Source organism: Vombatus ursinus, unplaced genomic scaffold (assembly GCF_900497805.2).
Source record: "Vombatus ursinus unplaced genomic scaffold, bare-nosed wombat genome assembly UNPS02000749.1, whole genome shotgun sequence".
Taxonomy (NCBI): Eukaryota; Metazoa; Chordata; class Mammalia; order Diprotodontia; family Vombatidae; genus Vombatus; species Vombatus ursinus.
Window position 1 is genome coordinate 27444611 of NW_020940527.1, and position 22227 is coordinate 27466837.

The following is a 22227-nucleotide window of genomic DNA, read 5'->3' on the forward strand; positions in this document are numbered from 1 at the left end:
GCCGGACCCGCCTCCGCCAATCCTGTGTCGCCTTACAGCGGGGTCGCCCTGGCCCGTCCAATCAAGAGCCGCAGCCTGGAGATCCAGGTACTCCGCTTCAAGCGTCTACTTGGTAACTCTGAGAGCGCTTTAAGCACTAGGCATGCTCAGTTGGGCTGCAGGAGCTGGGTCGGGGCGGGGAAGTGCTCCGCCGACGCCGATGCCGATGCTGCCGCCGCCGCCGCCGCCGCCGCCGCCGCCGCCACCCGGGCTGACTTTTTGACTTGGTCCGGCAGGGCAGGGCAGGGCGGGGCGGGAAGGGGCGGGAAGGGGCAGGGCGTGAGGAAGGTGGGGAAGGCTGACACTGACAAGGCTGCTGGCAACCGTACGAGTTGTTTGACTCTACCAGTAAACCCAGTGGAGGTGATGTTCTGCTTCCTTACCTTTTCACACTTTTGTGTGTATGCGATTATATATGGAAATGTTTTACACACATATACAGACATATAGGTTTATATGAATAAAATTATAAAATAACGAGTGATGTTAAACACATGGGAAAATCCAGATAAATGTTCCCTTCTAAGTGGTCACCTTCTTCTTACAAAAGGAGGCTGTATGGACGCGTATTCAATTCAATTCAACAAACTTATTGAGCATCTAATGTTATAAATGAAAATAATAAGAACATATAAAGTAAAAAAAATAACACACCAACTGCGAGCAAGGCACTGCGCCGGGGACAAGGAGGAAAGTGTTTAAGATATATAGATAAGGATGGTAGGAAGTTGAAACAATTGAGAGCAAAGCAGAGATCTAGGACTGAGGAGGAAGAGGACTTTTTTTAAGCTGGAAGTATCAGGGAAAGCTACCTCAGGAAGATGTACCAAGCTGAACCTTATAAAAAGATTGTAAGAAGCAGGAACAACAGTAATAAAAATCTGATGGTGTTTTATGGTTTTCTTTAAAAAAAAAATTTTTTTTTTTTACATTTTAAGTTCCAAATTCTCTGCCTTCCTATAGCCCCTCTCCCACCCACGCAGGGGGCAAGCAATTTGATATCAGTTAGACATCCTGTGAAGTCATTCTAAACATGGTTTTATGGTTTCCAAAGGCCCTTACATTTAATTCTCAAGGCAACTCTTCCAGGTAAGTACTACAGGTATTATACCCATTTTACAGGTGAGGAAACTCAAATTAAGTGACTTGCCCATGGCCATACTACTACTAGTGTCAGAGATAGGATTTAAACTGATGTATCTCCTAACCCCAAGACCACTGACCTTAGAGATAAAGGGGTGCTTCCTAGCCATGAGAGAAGACAGCCTGAACGAATGAAACAAAGCAGGAGAGATCCTCTTGAGTTATTTGATCAACACATTAAGGAGCCTGAAGGGGAGTAATGAGAAATAAAGCTGGAAAGGTAGGTTGGAGCCAGATCATAGAAGGCCTTAAATGCCAGCCTGAGAGTTTGTATTTCATCTTGGGCATATTTTGAGTAGAGGAGAGACATGGCCAGCCTTAGGAAAATAATTTTGGTAGATTAGGGAGGGAAGAGACTGAAAGCAAGAACATCAGTTAAAACTGAGGCTCCTGCAATTGCCCAAACAAGTGATAATGAGAGCCTGAGCTGCAATGAGGCAGGCAGAAGTGGGGAGGAAGCAGAGGTGAGATGTGGAGGCAGAATTGATAGGACTTGATATCTGGTGTGATGGGGGTTGGAGTCAAAGATAACTCTGCTTTGTGTTTCAAACATGGATGTTTGGGAAGATGGTAGTGCCATCAGCAGAAATGAGGCAGTATGAGGTAGTATGAAGGAGGATGATAAAAGTCCTCATTTCTAATGATTCTTCCATGGCTCAAAGTATTTTTAGAACACCTCTGGGAATTGCTGCCTATGACACATTCTTAGAACCAAGGATTTAGGGCTAGGCTTTAAAGGTCATGGGTACAACCTCCTCCTTTTACAGATGAACACACTAAGAGAGGCGAAATGATTTTTTCAAGGTCACAGAAGTGGTAAACAGAAAAGCTGGGGATTGAATCCAGATCCTGTAACTGAACACAGGGCGCTTTCCATTTCACTACACTGTACTCTTCTGGATCTTCTTGGTGGCAAAGCATCATCCTTTGATGATAGTTCCAAGTTCTGAAAATAACCCAGAGTTATTTGGGGCCAACTGTGATAAGTAAACTGAGTGATCAGGTTGAGTAATATCATTTTTTGGTCACAGATAAGATATGACTTTAAGTTGGCAAGCTGTCCCATGTAACTTGTAAACTCTATAAAAAAATTTCCCCAAAACAAATTCTGGAAAACTAGTAGTAATACCATTGGAATAAGTGTTTAGTCTCCCAAGGAAACTACTTTGAAGAATAACATTCATTTGGATATATAAATTGTATGTGAGAGAGACAAAGGCTGATGAAAGTTATTCATTACACCTTTACATGATGCAAATACTTCAACATACATGCACTTGTGGGTAACTTTCTAGTGTAATATCTGTATATTCTGTGTGGATGTCTCCCCTAGTGCATTTTAGACTAACTCCTGGATAAAAAGGGTTAGGGCTTGGTCACTGGGAAACGAGTCTATGCATTTACCTTTGTTTAACCCCTGGCGAAACACTAGACACAACTAGGAAAATTCTTTTTGACGTTAATGGTAAATGATGAGAATTTTGTATTGATTTACCCAAAATATAATAACCATTCAGAATGAAATAGAACTTCAATTCAGCAAACACTTATTTAGTCCATACTTATGTGCAAAGCATTTTGCTACTGAGAATACAATGATAAAAATAAAAATCTTCACTGGAAAGTAAACTATATTCTAGGGTCTACAAGATAATGCCCAAAATAAATGCCAGAGGAAGAGGATACTAACCATTGCTGGGATCAGGAAAGGCTTTGCAAAGGAGTTTGCTCCTGGGGTGCAAGGCGTGTGCAATAGAAGACTTCTCAGTAATTTTTACATTTTTGAGAGCGTATTTACATCTGCCAATAGTGAATGAATAAACAACTGTGAGAGCATATAAAGTCTTACCTTATATTCCATTTCATACTATTTTCTTACCTGTTCTCACTCCAACTCTTCAGATATGATGGGAGAGAAAGAATAGAGGTGCTGAAATTATTGTATTTTTAAATAATAGCAGATGGACAGCCTTACTGTTAACACTAGCATCTTTGAAATAGTAAAAAAAACTAGAGGAAGGCCTCCAGTGCTTTGGGCAGAATATGATTTTAAAAGGGACAAGAATCATCAAGGGTGAGCATGTATCAGAGCAATTCTGATCCCCTACTTGTTAGTCTTCCTCCCCACCCCAATTAGTTTGTACTTTATAAATGTATTGATTTATGTGTGCATTCTGTTCTCTACCTCAATCTCCCCCATCCCAGGTAGAATGTAAGTTCCCTGAGGGAGGTGTTTTGCCTTTGTCTTGGTATCCCTAGCACCTAATACAGTACCTTACACATAGGAGGTGCTTAATGTTTGTTGAATGAATGAATGAATGAATGCATAAAAGAATGTCTTTCATAGTGAAACAGGATCCAAATTGTTGTTCTTAGTTACACCTGTTACAATTAAAAAAACCCACCTTGACTTGACATTGCCATCTCATCAAGGACAACATATCTTCTCCTTTTGTAGGGCAAAATCCTATTTAAAAAGTCACTACAATCATTGCTACCAATTTCATACCTTTCACCAGGAGTTTGTTGCTATGTGACTCTCTGAAAAAAAGTGCACACTTTTAAGTTTAATCTGCATTACTGACATATACTCTATAAATTTCTTGTCTAGAAATCAACAAAATAAGCCATAATTTTTTTTTGGCATTTCTCACTTTCCAAAGTATAAATGCTCATACCAAAAATTTAACAATTTGTTTCTTGGAGGAGCTAGTGTGACCCGGCTCCAGCCCCATTCAATCTTGATTCTGATGCCACCCCTCACCTGAAACTATTCTCTTCAAGATTACCAATGGTTTCTTAACTCCCAAACTCAGTTTTATTCTTTGTTTTGTTTTGAGTTCTCCTCTCTACAGCTTTTGGCACTATTGGCCACCTCCTTCTCTTGGGTGGGCTTTGCATCCTAAGGCTTCCACTGTTTATCCTGCTTTGACTGGTTCCTTTTGTCTCCTTTACTATTATCAGCCTCTATTTCTCATCCCCTTAGGCTTCTTCTTGGACCCTCTTGTCTCTGAATATTCTTTTCATTGGTGATTTCATATGCTCCAGTGGCTTCAAGTATCATCTCTCTCTTCTTTTCTGTATGCTTTCCATTAGTGATCTCATATACTCCACTGGATGCAAGTATCATCTCTACACATGTAGCACCCAAATGTATATATCCAGTCTGAATCATCCTTCTGAACTCTAGCCCCACATCACCAACTATCTGTTGGACATTGTTAGATGATAACCCATTGCTATATCGAATTCAACATATTCAAAACAGTGGATAAAGTGCTGGGCCTGGAATCAAGAAAACCTAAGTTAACATCTAGCCTAACTTACTAGCAGTGTGATCCTGGGCAAATTGCTTCATCTGTTTGCCTCAGTTTCCTTAACTATAAAGTGGGAATCATAATAGCTAGCACCTACATCCCATGGTTGTTGTGAGAAATATCATTGATAATGAAATATTTGTAAAGTGCTTAGTACAGTGCCTGGCACATAAATAGACATTTAATAAGTGCTTATTCTCTTGCCTTCTTATCCCTTCCCCCTTTCCATCCCTCCTCGAAACTTCCCTATAGCTTTCAAAAAATATCTTTTGTTTTTAAATCACCTAAATTTTTCACTATATCCCTCCCCCCTCCTCCCAGAGAGCCACCCCCTATTACAAAGAATAAAACAAAAAAAAAATCAGAAAAACCAAACACATTGATCAAATCCAACATTAAATGCAGTGTTCTATAGCCTTTCTTCTTTACCTCTACAAAGAAGGAACGTGCATTCACATATCTCCTTTAAGACCAAGTGTGGCCATTATAATTCTGCATTTTCATTGACCATCTTCTCACCATCAGCCTTGTCACCAGGACTAGAAACCATGCCCTGAGGACTTAACCCTTTCATCTCTACACCTTCTGCTCTGGGGTCCCACTGGTTTGACTGATGTGTGAGAGCCTACTCTCAGAGCCTACTATTTCAGATGTGCTCCAGACATACTTTACTATCATACTCTCCAGATATCTTCTTGAGAGCTGGTTGATTGCCTTGCCTTCCTCCCACCCATCTTTCCAATTTGGAACCATAATCAAATGAATAATGCCATTATTAGAGTCCATCAGTCTATTCTCCTATTGCTCCACTCATCAACCTAGTAACTGTACAAACCAAAATCACCACCACCACCATCGCTACTCTCCTATGTGTTGTCTCTCCCTATTAACATATGAGCTCCTTGACAGCAAATGTCTTCACCTTCATTTTTATATCTCCAGAACAGCACATTGCTTGCCACATAGTACTTAATAAATGTTTTTTCATTCATTCCTTTATTCATTTTTAATTTCTTATTGTTCTATCCATTTACATTATTATAGTCTTTGTGTATATTTTCTCCCTGGTTTAGCTTACTTCACTTTGCATTAAGTTCATGTAAATCTCCCCATGTTTCTCTTTATTGACCAAATTTGTCATTTCTTACAGTGCAGTAATATTATTCATGTGCCACAATTTCTTTTGCTATTCCCCAGTGGATTGGCATCTATTTGGTTTCCAGTTTTTTACTAGTACAATAAGTGCAGCTATAAATATTTTGGTGTGTATATGACCTTTCTTTTTATCCCTGGCTGCCTTGGTGAATATACCTTGTAATACCATCTCTGGTCAGTGGGTATGAACTATAGTCTTTTCACAAACTGTGTGATTCCAAATCTTTTTCCAGAATGGCTGGGCCAATTCAGAGGTCCACCAATAATATTAGTATGTCTGTTTTCTCACAACCCCTCCAACTTTGATTATTCCCATCTTTGTTACCATCTTTGTTCCTTTTAACAACTTACTGGGTGTGAGGTATTCTTTTGGTCATTATTTTACATCTTCTTTGGCTATCTTCTCTTCAGCAGCCTTGTCACCAAGACCAGAAACTATGGCCTCAGAATTGGTTTGATTTGCATTTCTCTTAACTTGGAATAATCTTTCATATGGTTGTTAATACTATGCAGTTCTTTTGAGAACTGTTTATCCAGCTCTTTATTCACATCTTTTGATGTTGAGACAAATGAAGCTCAGAAAGTGACTGGATCAATTTTCTATTGGCAAATTGCTCTTGGTCTGTTAGTTGCCTCTTTAATCTTGGGTATCCAACCCTTTTCAGAGATGTTTGACACAAAAGTTTATTTCCAATATATCGTTTTTCTTTTTATCTGAGTTGTGTTGACTTTATTAGTGAAAAAGTATTTCAATTTCATGTAACAAAAATGTTTTATCTATCCCATTTTTGGTTAAGAATTTTCCCCCTATCTGTAGTTGTGAAAGCTATTTCCATGGTCAGCAGCATCTTTCAAGAGCTTTACAACCTCTGAGTCATCATCTTTGACTCTTTCCTCTCTCTCACCCCCTTAACATCTTGATTCTTTCTTCATGTCACTCACCTCTGTTCCTTTCTTTTTTTTTTTTACATATACTACCTTAGTTTAGGCTCATAATACCTCTTACTTGTAGTATTATAATAGTTTCATAATTCATCTCCTTGTTTAAGTTTTCTACTGCATGCACCAGCCAGATCTTGATGTAGTATTCCAATGCTTTCCCACAGATTTTTTCTTTTTTTTTTTTTTTTTGCTAGGCAATGGGGTTAAGTGACTTGCCCAGGGTCACACAGCTAGTGAGTGTCGAATGTCTAAGACTGGATTTGAACTCAGGTCCTCCTGATTCAAGGGCTGGTACTCTATCCACTGTACCACTTAGCTGCCCCCCACAAATTGTCAATAGCTCTTTCAAGCAGCTTCTGCCATGATGGTGTTTAAAACCTGTCCTTGGGAGTATTCTTTGATAATATCATTCCTCCAATGGTACTTAACCTGGGAACAGCTGCTTCATATACTTCTGTGTACAGGTCCTAAAATGTTATACTTTCTATCAAATACTATTGGGGAAAGTGTTCATTCATGAAATTTATAGCCAATAATCGATTTTATTCTTATTCTGATTTGGTGTCATTGGTCCACTACTTGGATTCATGCTGCTAAATTTCAAGTTAAATATGCCCATCTTTTTTTTTCAAAATCCTTTGGAATATTAGTAATGCTATTAATTTCTTTATTAAGTATAATTTCTGGAGTTTGAAAATCTGGAGATTTGCAGTTACCTCAGGATCTTCAACTCTTTATATTTTTAGTGGCTCCTTGATTTCATCTGTTATTTTGCCTAATCTAGGTTTAGAAATGAAAGGGGTGTGTGTGTTTAATGCTTGCTCTCTGTAGTTGGCAATATGTTGTATAAGTTAGAGCTTAAGGTACCATTAAAAAATATTGTCTATAACTAGTGAGATTTGTTTTCCATTTTGTTAGGATATACTCCTACATAGTGCAAGTATTCATGTCTTCAATCCATTTATGAACATTCACAGTTTGCCTACTTTGGTGGTCTGTACTGAAACATTTCTAGCAGGTGTGGTATTGGTATTTTTTATTTATTTTAATCTGTTTTGGCTTCTTCTGGTACAAGAACAGAAAGGAGACACACTCTTTCTGCTCCCTGCTGTCTTCCATGTTAAACTGATCATCACATTGGTTTCCAGGAGGATAAGCCTACAGTTCTATGCCACCCCATATTTCTTAAGATTTATAACAGGAGCATCACCATACTCAACCTAAATAGTAGAACTTTCAAAGCCCACTTGGCTAGCATTTCAGGGTTCTCATCAGGCCTTTAACAGCTAGTTGATTGGTTTCAGGGCACACAGACTCCTTGCTATGCTGCACCCTGGTTGGCATTCTCTTATTGTGTTTCCTCCTATGTAAAATGAAGGGATTAGATTAGATGATCTCTAAGAATCTTTGTAGCTTTAATGTTCTGTGATTCCTCACTCTCACCAAGACTTTTGAAGGAAAAGGGACCATATGCTACTAGTAAAGAAGTATTGATTAGACACACATTTAAATGTTTTTTTTTAATGAAAACCCAATGGTTCTGATTTACTCATTTTGATATTTCTCAAATATTTTGCTATGGTTCACATCTTAAATTATGCATATATTGTCTTTTATGAAGTAATATACTTTTAGCATTCAAAAATTAAATAAATAAAAATAAATTTTGCCACTGAAAATTGCAATTTACTTTAAATAGAAAATGTAAAAACTAAACCAAGAATCTTATAAACACTTCTAGTGTAATGTTACCAATATACTTTAAGTTGTCTTTTAATTCTTGAGAGATTTTAATAATTCAATTTAGTTGCAAACATGTTCATACATCAGCAGCAATAAACTGCATTAATGGGGTCTGCAACTCTCTTCACCAATCTAATCTTGCTTTAGGCATCATTTTGTGTTATCTCTATCAAAGAGGAAAAATTACTTCATTAAGAAATATGGGGATGTTAATACAAACACAGTGGTTCTATACATACATAAAAATTCTAACCAGTTCTCTATGTTCCAGAAAACATATTTTCCAATTTCATAGTGGAAATAAAACACTTTTCCCCACCTCTCCACACCAAGCGTGGGCTCAAGCCTGGCCCAAGACTCAATTCACAGAATCTTGAGATAGTGCCCTATGTGTATTGTTGTCTTTAGCACTTCTAAGAGGCACATATTCACAGTTTGGTAAATACCCTCCAGAAGATTCCAGGGGAACATATGGAGTGTGTCCCTCTCTGCTTGTTGTGTTTGTGGCCTGCTGAGACCCAATGAATGAGAGATTTCTCCTGTCCCCCTGTTGTGTAAAGTTGATCAGAACTTCCTGCTCTGGATTTATGTCTGAGTCCATTCTACTGGGCTCTTAACAACAACAACAAAACACTTATTCTAATAAGTCACCAAGTAACATTTCAGAAAATGATGGTGTTCTTCTGTAGCATGTGAAATTCAAGGACACACATATGAAGGCTTACTTCATAACCTCTGGCCACACTCCTTTCATACTCTCCTGTCCCACCAGACAAGCCTCCCCAGTGTAGTCACTAGAGGTGAAAAGGGTGGAATTTTGATGGAGTAAACATGAAGGGACCCTCCCACTGAAGAAGGTAGGCTTGAGATTTAAAGACTTACGTTTCCTTCATCCCCACTGAGCCTTGAGAACAGGTCAGAATTTATGGGACTTCTTCCTGGGTACTGACACTTCCTATTCTTTAAAAACTCCCAAAGGCAGACTCCTGTCATGTCTGAACAGGTATTTGAACATTTGTATTGGAAAAATAAATTGTGAGTATTTAATCCTGCTGTGTTTCTATGTTTCTAAGTAAATTATTCTTGTTCCCTTGGGCCTTCATCCCATCAGAGCATCTTCCAGCGGGCAGGGCAGTAAGCCAGTGGCCTCAACACCAACCTCATATCAGCAATGTGAAGGCTTCTCTACATGAGAGTAGTTCAAAGTGACCTCTTTACTAGAACTATAACTGCTGACTTTCAAGCAGAGTTTTTACTGCCTTTGGGACTGTTTCCCCCACCCGCTCAGGGACTTTTCAGCAACTCCAAAGGGTACTCCAGGGTGTCCCTATAGTCTTCCTCAAAGAACACAGTGTGAATTACCAGAATGCAAGACTTGTCGGGGGAGTCACTGACCGGGCTATAAGTATGTTCCCTGATTTGAAGACTAGCACAGCTCCTAGAGCATCAAAGCTCAGAACAGGGAAGCTTCTTTTTCTTCCTATGGGGAATCCAGGAAGTTGCCTTTTAGACACCATGCAAGAATTTAACATTTTAGACACTGGTTTCTTTTGCTGCTTTTCATTGATGACGGACCAAGGAAGCCAAATAGATCCAAATAGATAATATGTTATTTGGATATGCATGAATGTAAACAGCTAGGGCAAATTCTGTCTGGGGAAATTCAGAAGAATGAATACCAGTTTGATACACAGCATTGGTTATTGACTGTAAATCAGTGTATGGCAGCTGGATAGGAAATCCTGAAACCTGGAAAAAATAATAACCATGAAAACAATTTGGAAATACACAAAAGATCAGCTGCTACATTTCACAGAATTACAGAACCTCAGAGTTCAGTTCAAAGGTACCTTAATGACATTCAGTCCAACCCATACCTCAACAATGTATCTTGATGAGTTATTTTCCAACCTTTTCTTGGAGGGAGGGGGAACTTGTTATGCCCCCAAATAGCCCATTCCACTTTTAGATAGCTTTAATGGTTAGGAAGCTCTCTTTGAGCTCCCTCTACGCCACTTCTACTAATGTCTCCTAGCTCTTTCCTTGGGTACCAAACAGAACAATTCTCTCTCTTCCATGCGACAGTCAAGTGTTCAACACATTTATCTATCTGTGTCCTCTCTTTTTCAGGTTAAGTATTCTTCAACTGATCCTTACCTGGCATGAACTTGAGACCCTCCTCTGGATGCTCCCTACTTATCCATCTCCTTCCTAAAATGCAGCTCCCAGAATTGCACATAACATTCCAGATGTGGTCTGACCAGGCTACTAAAACTGCCTGGTCTTTTCCAGACAAATTGTTGTCTAGCCATATCCTCCATTTGTCCTTGTGAAGGTGGCTTTTTTTTAACCCAAATGGAAGACTTTAGAATCAATTCTATTAAATGGTATTTAATTAGATTCAGCCCAGTGCTCTAGCCTTGGGGTCTGTGAACTTATAAATAAATTGTTTTTGGATAACTGTATTTCAGCATAATTGGTTTCCTTTGTAATCTTACGTATTTTATTTTGTGTGTTTAAATACATCATTCTAAGAAAGAAGTCCACAGACTACCAAAGGGATCCACAACATAGAAAAAATTAAGAAGCCTAGCTTTGAGCTGTCAAGATCATAGGATCGTGGACCTGGAGCTGGACGGGGCCTCACAGCCTGTCGTAACCGACCCTCTCATTTTGGATCCAGTTATGTTGTCCAGTGTATTAGATATCCTTCCCAGCTTTATGCTGCCTCACAATCTGATAAGAATGCTATCTATGGTTTTATATAAGTCACTGATAAATAAAATGTCAAGCAACACAGGGCCAAGCTCAAATCCTAGGGGAACTCCACTGGAGACTTCCTACCAAGGTGAGATGGAATCAATAATAACTATTCTTTAGGTCTAGCCATTTAACCAATTCCAAATGCATGTCATTGTACTATTGTTTAGCCTAACTCTCTCCATCTTTCCTACAAAAAAAAAAACATGAGAAACTTTGCCAAATGTTTGCTAAAATGTAGGTAAACTCTTTTACAGCATTCCCCTGATCTGCCATTCCAGTAACCCTGTGAGAAAAGGGAAATGAAGTTATTCTGGCATGACCTGTTCTTCATGAGGATGCATTTACTGGCTCTTTATGATCACCATTTCGGTTTCTAGATATTCACTAGCCACTCCTAATAATTTTCTATCTAATTAATTTCCTGATCATTTTCATTATTGACTCAAAGAAATAAAATTATGCACTGAAACACTTGGTGCTTTGGGAGGAGTTTAGGATGAGGCAACTTGAAAAAGTGGTTAATTTGCCTGCACTCTATGTAATGCCATATGCTACTTACTTCAGGTATAATAATTATAAATGACCTATTAGAATTTCAACTGACAGAGAGCAAATATTGTCTATGAACTTGAGTCATAGATCTTGTCTAAGCAACCCATCCAAAGTCTAGGTTCCCAGGCACTAATTGGAACTAAAGAGATCAGCTGAGATAATACATAGATAGACAGATGGACATAGATAGATAAACAGAGATATATGGATGGATGGATGGATAGATGGATAGATAGATACAGAGAGAGAGAGAGCGAGTATTTATTAAATGCCTACTATCCAGGCACTGTATTAAGTTCCTAGTTTACAAATACAAGCAAGGCAATTCCTGCCCTCAAGGAACTTGTATTTTAATAGATGAGGAAAATATTCTAATGGGTGCTGGAAAATGGAGGCACAGGAATATGAGGAGTCAGGAGATGGTACCCTTGTGGGGCACGGTAAAGAGAAGGCAAGGGTGTACTGTGGAGGCCCAGGGCTAAGCAAGATAAGGTGAAAGTTCCTCTATCACAACGAAGACATTCAGAGAGTTGAGTCTTAAATTTCTGGTGGGGTGAAAATGGTGGGAGAAGAGGGCCATGTTGAGTAGACAGTTGGGAAGTGAGCATGAGAATAGTATAATAGACGACATTTACATAGTGCTTTATGTTGTACAAAGAATTTTATATATGTAAACTCACAGTAACCCTATGGATTAGATGACAGAGGCATTATTACATTTTACAGATGAGGAAATTATGGCCCAGAGAAGTTACATGACTTGTACATGTTCACATAGCTAAGGAAGTGTAAAACTCAGGATATGAATCCAGGATTCTACTGACTACGAATCCAGCACTATTTCCACTATAATATGTGGTGTAGTGAATAGAGCTGGCTTCAGAGTAAGGAAAACCTAGGTCAAGTCTCCTGGCTGACATACACTGGCTCTGAAAGCCAATACTAGTCACTTAACCACCCAGTGTCCACGAAACTCTCTCAGACTATAAATTGCAGAGGAGATACCCATAAAGTGACCCATAGGGGAAACTAGGTGGTACAGTGGATAGAGGGTTGGATCTGGAGTCAGGAAGTCTCATCCTCCTGAGTTCAAATCCAGCCTCAGACACTTACTAGTTATGTGACCCTGAGCAAGTCCCTTAACCCGTTTGCCAAAGTTTCCTCATCTGTAAAATGACCTGGAAAAGGAAATGGCAAATGATTTGATTATCTTTGCCAAGAAAACCCCAAATGGGCTCACAAAGAGTCAGATACAACTGAAAAGACTAAACAACAATACCGGTAAGCATCAAATGGAAAGGTCCTTTGATTTTCCTACATTGATAAAATGGCAAGCCTGGTTAATAAATAAATAAATAGATAATAAATAATGACAATAGAAGTAATATACATTGAAAATTACTCGTAAAATGTAGGAGATTTTTTTTTTCAGCCAAAGACAAGATTTATTAAAGATGAGTCATATAGGCCAGACTCTTAAGGAGTCTGAACATTTGTGATACTCATAAGGACAAGTGGGCATGAGGAAGTCTCAGCCAGGAAAAGTTTTGAAGGGAAATAAGAACTACTAAAAATAGGGTACAGTCAAGGCAAAGAAGATGCTACCTACCTGCCAGCTGCCTCCTTTTTCTTTTCCCATAGCTGTAAATACAACCCAAGGAGTCCCTAAATTGTAATTGGTGGGGGGAGAGGGAGAGGTTCAGAGACCTGTTTATTTTGCGTTTAACAAAAGTTAAATATGCCTTTTTCTGATATTTTACTCTCTGTAGAATAACTTGTGGACATTTTTTCCCCGTAGAAAATCCTCTCCATTCACTGGGCACACGTTTTAGTAGTTCCTATGAATTCTATCCTATACTGAACACTCCCCTCCAACTGGATTGACAAGAGCTAAGACTGCCTTGTCCAACAAGGTTCCACATACTCAAGGTGACCAGTTTTGCTAGATCCTTATCAAAGAGGTAAGAAGCCCACTCTCTTCCTGAACTTTTTAGCCTCTGGTCTTACAGAACACTTTACTTCTGGGCCCTGTCCTTGGGGAGAGGCTCCTTGTTTGAGAATTTATAGTTCATATATTTCAATAAACAGTTTCAAAGAGAGGGCCCTCGAAGTGTTCCTTCTATGTGTCACATTACATTTGGAATACATTACCCCAGCACAGTGGAAAGAGTGCCAGGTCTGGAAGAATCATCTTCCTGAATTCAAATCTGGCCTCAGACTCTTACTAGTTGTGTGACCCTGGGCAAGTCACTCAGTTTCCTCGTTCTGTTTTATTTTTTGTTTTTAGGCAATTGGGGTTAAGTGACTTGCCCAGGGTCACACAGCTAGTAAGTGTCAAGTGTTTGGTCTGAGGTCGGATTTGAACTCAGTCCTCCTGACTTCAGGGCCAGTGCTCTATCCACTGTGCCACCTAGCTGCCCCTCAGTTTCCTCATCTGTAAAATGAACTAGAGAAGGAAATGGCAAACCATTCCAGTATCTTTGCTAAGAAAACCCCAAATGGGGACACAAAGAGTTGGATACCACTAAAAATGACTGAAAAACAACAAAATCTCAGTATTTGCATGACTTTTGATGCACTGGGACACCTGGCTTCCCAAGACATATTAACAGTCTTTTCAGGATTATTTAGAATTCCATTTAGTACCTAACAGAGTAAATAAAATTAATTTTACAAATGCACTTAAGCCTACACTTACCCAATAAAATTGTAGTAGTCTTTCAAATTCACTTTCATCTTCAGTGGAAACAAGACTCCCAGTTCCAAGTTCTAACTTAGGAAGAATTTGCCTCAAAATAGCAGTGCATTGTCGATTCCAACGAGTAGGCTGCTTGGGTCTCCATTCCATCAATTTACATTTTAAAGTTCTTTCGATCCTGAGTCAAAAGTAGAAAGATTGGTTAATATGAGCACTACACTAGGAAGGGGTACAAAATTTGGATTTAAAGGGCCTCAGTTTGAATTCTGGGTCACCTTAATAATAATGATATGATCTTGGGCAAGCCATTTTGTGGGCTTCATTTTTCTCACCAAAAAAATTAGATAGTTGGACAGATAATCTCTCCCCTAGAGTTTATGACTCACTACTACAAAACTATAATTGATACATATTATGATTTTTTATCATGAAATAATGAACATTGGTTCTAGCATTAGATCTCAGGAGGGTACAGACATCTTTCTTATTTTCTGAGTCACCTCTCCCCTTTGTCATATTAGCCATAGTGGGAAGAATTAGGCTCATGTCTGTATGTGATATTCTGAATTAGGTAAAAAAAAAAATTATCAATAAAACTTATTTTTAAAATGTTCTGAATTCAGGCCTGTCTTCTGTGACCATCTACCAGCAATCATATAGCCTAGAATACCTGCTGAAGCATTCTCTCTCCTTTTGCCAGATGCACTTAATCTCACTGGGATCAGCCATCTAGCCTGAGGGTCACAGGAGTCCAGCACAACAGCTGTTACGTTTGTTCTATGTTCTATGTGTCTAAGGATGCCCAGGGTGGGGGCAGGGCAACTTTGTATTTAGCTGGTTATCAAACCCACAAGATTTTTTAAAAATTGAAGACCAAATATAAGCTTAAAAAAATTAACTTGTTTTCTTAAGAGTAATATGAAGCACTTATTTCACCCAACTATTAAATCAAGAAGAAACTTATAAAAACCCTAATAATGATGATAATAATAAAACTCTTCAGTTTTATTATAATTATTTATTGTATAATAATAAAACCCTATATTATGGTGAGTTAAAAGAAGCAGATAAGTAGAAAAGAAAGATAAAGGGTAGAAGCATAGAGATAGAATGGAAGAATTAATGCTCTCCATTTTGTCTGACCCTTCATGACCCCATTTGGAGTATTTCTCGGCAAAAATACTGCAGTGGTTTGCCATTTCCTTCTTCAGCTCGTTTTGCAGATTAGGAAACTGAGGCAAACAGGGTTAAGTGACTTGCCTAGGGTCACACAGCTAGTGACTGAGGCTGGATTTGAACTGTCAGGTCTATCAGTGCTCTATCCATAGCACCACCTAGATCTCACATTTACATAGGGATAAATCTACTTTACTTCCTTTATTCAATTGAATTGAATTCAATAAATATTACTAAATACCTGCCATATGTAAGGAACTATGTTAGGATTGAGATAAAAAATGAAATACGTCAGAGTTATAGGATCACAGCATTACATATTTAGAATTAGAAGACAACCAATCCTTCCCCTCGATGTTTATGGTAACAAGGAATAAAACATGTAAACAAGTAAAGTAGAATATGATAAGGGAAAAACAGACAATTAGAAACAAAATTCTGAAATAAAATGTGAGGAGGAAGAAATAACTTTCAATTGAGAGGATCAAGGAAAGCTTGCCAGAGAGCTTGCCACCTGAGTTGGAAACTGAAAGGAAACGAGTGGAGATAGGGAAGAAGGGCATCCCAGGTAAGGGAAATTTATCTATGTGAATTCAGAGAGGTGGGAACAGGACCAGAATGGAAATTTATTGGGCAGTTTGGTTGGAATACAGCATATATAAAGGGGAATGCAGTAAAATAAGGCTGTAAGGTGCAGAAGGCTGGAGCCAGACAGTAGAAGCTGAAATGAATATTGAAGGTCTTTATATTTTATTTTATCAGCAATGGAAAATCATCGAAGGTTTCTGAGCAGGGGAGTGACCTGGTCAGACCTTTGCAATAGAAGATATGATGGCCACTGTGTGAAACATTGATAGGAAAGAGGCAGAGAGATCACAGAGTCACAGAATTCAGTGTTAGAAGGGACCTCAAAGACTACCTAGTTCAATTCATACTAGAAATGAATGCTCACAACATACTTGATAAGCGTTCATTTAGCAACAACTGCAACAATGTAAACAGAAAGAACCACAAAAAAAATCAAAAGTGAATGTTGTAAAACTATCAAGAATAAGCATGGCTTGAAAGGAGAGATAGGAGAAAACATTCCCACCCTGCCCCTTTGCAGAAGAGAGAGGTCTACAAGTGTGACACACTGCACATATTCTCAGACTTTTTTGATGTATTGAGCAGTCATGCTGTTTTATCTCTCTTTTTTTGTCTTTAAAAATATTTTTTGTTATTTGGGATGACTTAGGGGAGGGGAGGAGAGAAGAGCAGGGTGAGATAATGGAAGGAAACTATGGTGATGTAAAATAAAATACATCACCATTATAACAAAATACATCAATAAAAACTTATTTAAAATATTTATGTGCAAATCACAAATGAACTGCTCATGCCACATCCTACTGTTTACTTGTCATCAGCTATCCCTTATATGAAATCCTAAATAGCAGTTCATATTAGTATTTTTGGCAAAGGATAATAAGGAAAAGGATTCCTGCATGCTGCCTGAATGTAAAAAGGCATTGCCATATTTGTAAGGGGCTGATAAAGTAATAATAGCAAGGACAGGAAATAGCCTCTGAATGATTAAAACAATGACTAAGTGCTTCCAAAATTTTTACACAAAAAAAATTTAAAAGTAGCATTTGAGTTTTCAGCCATTCGTCATTCATTAATTTGGCAAGCATTTGTTAAGTGCCTAGAAGAACCATACCAAATGTTGGCGGTAGAAAGACAAAAACCAAACAATTCCTATCTCTAAGGAACTTTTACTTTATTGAGCAAAGGCAACGTGTACACAGATAAGTGTACATGTATATGGATAGAGAGATGCTCACATCTATATTGTCTACATATGTATGCCTATATATGTGTTTAAATATGGAAATATATACACTTATATTTTGCACTTTGAAAGTACTTTACTATATATGTGTGTGTATACATGTATATGTGTGTATATGTAAATACACACATATGTAATATATATATAAAAGCACCAGCAAGTGAGGCCCAGAAAGGGCTTTGTTGAGGAAGGAAGCTTAGTGGCCAATAAGGTGGAGGGGAAGAGGGACCACATTCCGGACCTGGAGAAAAGCCTGTGACATGCATATGGAGGTGGGTGATAGAATGTCACATATGAGGAAGCACAGGCAGGCCAGTTTGGCTGGATGCAGCCAATGAGCAAAGGACAGGGATGTGTAATAAGCCTGGAAAGACTGATTTTTCCAATTTGGTCTCTCTCTATTATCTCCTGCTGTTGTGGGAAGGAAGAGAACTTTCTATATTTGGTTTCTAGCAGGAGGCAGAAGTCTGAAATGGGACCCCAAACAGTATATCCTAGAAAATATGGTTAGAGAGAGAACCCATTAGTAGTGGAACTAATCAGAATTGCTGTAGGATTTCCTCTAGTACTGTTTAGCCACACAGAAACAAGAGTGGAGAAAACAGGAATAATCCAGGGTTGGAGTTTGGAAAAGGATCAGCAATAATAAGACAATGGCACCAAAGATTCATGGGCAGAAGACAGTATAAAACTGAAATGATTATTAATAACAGACTCTGAAAGGAGGAAAGTGGAGTCAAAGCAGAGATGATGGCCTGGGAAAGCAGAGACCAATGAAGTATTGGTTATAGTCTCTACTATCTGCCTAGTCACATCCCTGTATTTGCACATTTCATATGCAAATACAGCCATAGTTTAATCCTGAAGGGATTTGGGGCTGTCCCTCATACAAGCTAACACAACACATGTCCTGATCCCAATTCTTCCCTATTCGACCATTGTATCCTCCGTAACATTGTTAAAAAAAAATGCCTTTCATATTAGGGTTCTTCCTTTCATTACTATTATTTTCATACTTCTTGTCTTCCTTTCATACTTCCTTCATACATCTTGTTTCAATCATAAAAATCCTGCTTCTCCTGAAATACACTGCTTCCCCAGCCCTGCTCTCCAGTATAGACATACCTGCTCTCATCTCCTCCTCTTCTCCTCCCCACCTACTTCTTGCTCTACATTGACACTTCTAGATCATTTCTATACCACCACCCCCTAGCAACCTCTCCAAGACCCTATCCAGGTCTGGTGGATATCATATATGCTCCTTCCCACCTCCCCATCCCACCATTTCCTTCTATTTCAATGATTTCGGTATTTGGCTTAGTCTTCTTTTCAACCACAATCCTCTGCCCTTGTACTTGGGTACTTAAATTTATATACTGATGTCTCTACAAATCCCAGTTGGCTGACTTCCTCATCTCCCATTATCTGCATACTCTTGTATTTATTTATTTATTTTATTTATTTATTTCTTATATATAAATAAGTATTTATTATAATTAAATAAAATAAATTATAATTATATAAATATAAATTATTTATATTATACACTATATATTAACATAAATATATAATTTATATGTATATATTTATATAATTACAATAAATAAAATAAGTATTTATTATAATTATCCACTTATTTATAAGTATAAATAAGTATTTATTCTTATATATAAAGAATATAAATAAATAAATAAAGAAGTAAAAAGTTTTGGCATGTAATAGTAGTGACTTGTTGAGATTGGGCAACTAAAAATGTTAGTGGAACCATTCAGCATTGTTATGTGACTTCCTCCAGCACTGTTCAGCAGCACAGCAATAGGCATAGAGAAGGGAGACGGTAGGAACAAATTGGGGTGGATATTAGAAGGGAGCTAGCAGTAGTTGAGCAACAGGGCAAAGGACTGAAGAGACAGAATAGTATAAAGTTGAAATGATTAATAATAAACTTTTAAAGAAGAAAAACAGGAATAATGGCCTGAGAAAACAGAGAGAGAAGAGGGTTATAATAAATATAAATTCAGGGAGTAGTTTTAGCAAGGCTGAGGCACAGATGGAGATGAAAAGATAGTAAATAATGATGAATTAGAGGACTACCAGAGTTATGGATCGTGGAGATAAAATTTTGTGGTTAAAATTTTTAGTCTTTAGCATCTTAAAGACCCAGTTATTTTACAACAACCCTGTAAGATACATAGCACATACCTATTTTTAAAAAAGATTATGACCTGGTTATAAAGCTTCAGTAATGACTTTAGAGTGGCCCATGATTTTCATGAGAAATGTCAGGTGTGCTATAAGGAGTATTTTTGTTTAACTTGGTCTATGTTTGTGCATATGTATAAATATATAATATTAATATATAGGTATATTTATGTACAAATACATATTTATATGTACACAAAATAAATCACGACCTTGTTATATAGCTTTATTTCATGCTCCTTCCATTCATATTCTCCATATTCCAGCCCAATTACTGTACAATGATGATTGTTCTGTTCCTGTCCTTTTCTGCCTCAAAATGTTTATGTAGGTCATTCCCTATCCCTGGAATTGTGAGCAATAAGTGCCTTGCACGTAGTAGGCACTTAACAAATGTTTGATGATTTTAATTTAATTGATTGCTGTGTACATTAATAAATACATAGTTGGATAGAATATAAATCACCACAGGCTTGTAAAATGCTCTTACTTAGTTGTGTGTGATAAAGAAGTCTAATAAACAACTTTCAGAAAATAATGAATGGTAGTTTGTAACATTCCCAAAGGGTCATACCTGTTTTTTAAATCTTCCACCATACTTTTGTTAGTATCAAAATACAGTATCTCCTTAGGCTGGAACAGAGAAAGCTGGAAAGATTAGGAAACATACTACAGAACAACTTTTATATCGTAAGCATTTTAAGTCTGTTTCACCCCAGAAACAAAGTGATTCTACATATGGCAATATATGTACATGACTATAAAAATTATGGAGGACACAAAAGTATGTCAAAATAGCCTACCATACATAGAATTAAATGAAAAGATTATCTTTAACTTCTATATTGTTTATCCACTTGGCCAGAAATGGAATAGAATAAGAGAGCAAATACTTACTTAGAGTGGCCTAGTGTTTACATTTGGCATACTTCATGGATTTCACCTTGGACTTGGAGTTTAACTAAAACCATAGGACTCAAAACTGACCTGGAGTTTTAAGTTGTGTTATATGTGCATTTATATTGTATACTTATGAAGTTATATTGTTCTGGACTACAGACAACCTGGATAGGAGGAGGAACCAGGAATTCAGTAAACCTATCACAAGCCTGGCAGGGAAACATAATATAATACTAATGGGAAATTTTTATCATCTGGACATCAATTAGAGTTCTTGCTCTGTCAAAAATAATTTATCTTTCCAAAAGAAGAAGGGAACAGCAGCTAGAGTCTTGCTTCTTCTAAACAAGGAGGATTTGGTTGCTAAAGTAGAAATCATGGGAACCTTGGAAGCAATTATTTCATCTTAGAATTCATGACAGAGGAGAGGAAAGCTTGATATAGTCTGACATGCACCTTAGATTTGGAGTGAGCTGATGTTTAACAATACTATTCGAAAGTTCATGGAGAGCAAGAAAGATACTATGGGACTAAGGAAAAGCAAATGTGTGGATTTTCAAGAAAGAAAAAGAGACTGAATAGAGATGAAAAAAAGGCTAGTGAGCATAACTTCGATTCCTGGCAAAAATCTATAATTTATTATTAAAGAAATGATAAATGAACATCTGAAAAAAAAGGAAGCACTGATCACAAATTGCCAGTATGGCTTTATGAAAAGCTGGTCATTCTGGACAAACATCATGTACCTTTTTTTATAGAGATGTTAAACTGACAGATGAGAAAATGCCATATACATTGTTTACCTTGTCATTTCAGTTGTGTCCAACTCTTTGTGAGCCCATTTGGGGTTTTCTTGGCAAAGATACTGGAATAGTTTGCCATTTCCTTCTCAAGCTCAGATGGAGGAATGATAATGGATGGATGGATGGAAATAGATGAGGAAACTAAGGCAAATAAGGTTAAGTGACATGCCCAAGGTCATCCAGCTAGTAAAAGTCTGAGGCTGGATTTGAACTCATAAAGATGAGTCTTCCTGATTCCAAGCCCAGTGGTCTATCCACTGCACCACCTGAGTTTCCCACGTTATTTTTGTTAGATGGAGGCACAACTTGCTGGATTTCATGAACCCAAACAATATTTATTAATGTCTTGGTGATGACATGGATGTTTCAATTCAGCACTGCAGGAATCTATCCTTAGTCCTACGCAGGTTAATATTTTTATCAATGACTTGGATAACATGACTATAAAAATTATGGAGGACACAATGGTAGGGCCAATAGCTATCATATTGGATGACAGAAATTAGAATAAAGAAAAGGCCCTGACAGGTTAGATTGTTGCACAGAATTTAAAAAAGGATGAAACTGAATAGGCATAAATGTCAAATAATACATTTGATCTAAAAATTAATACCATAAATCCAATATGGGGGAAATGTTGCTAGACAGCAGTTCTTGAGGAAAATATCTGGTAATTTTAGTGGATTAGAAGCTCAATATGAGTGCTTAGAGTGACACAACCCTTCAAAATATATAATGCTATTTTCAATTGCAACACAGAGTCCAGAATGTGAGAGAAGATATTTCCTCTACACCTTGTCTGGGAAAGCCACATCTATAATACTAAGTATAGTTCTGAGAACTACATTTTAGGAAAGAAATTAACAAGCTAAAGAATGTCCAGAAGACAGTGAATGATTTGCTGTAGGATTTCATGCCACGTGAGGATCAGTTGAAGGAAATGGGGATGTTTTGACTCAA

The 22227-nt window shown here is 37.7% G+C and overlaps 1 protein-coding gene across 1 annotated transcript in view; it reads right to left on the reverse strand.

The window, feature by feature from the left end:
• Positions 1 to 9899: 9899 nt before the first annotated feature.
• CC2D2B (coiled-coil and C2 domain containing 2B) overlaps positions 9900 to 22227 on the reverse strand; it is a 128010-nt gene continuing 115682 nt past the window's right edge. The window contains 3 exon segments of the mRNA XM_027858110.1: positions 9900 to 10088; positions 14353 to 14530; positions 20139 to 20197. Of these exon segments, the coding sequence (XP_027713911.1) occupies positions 9900 to 10088; positions 14353 to 14530; positions 20139 to 20197 (426 nt within the window).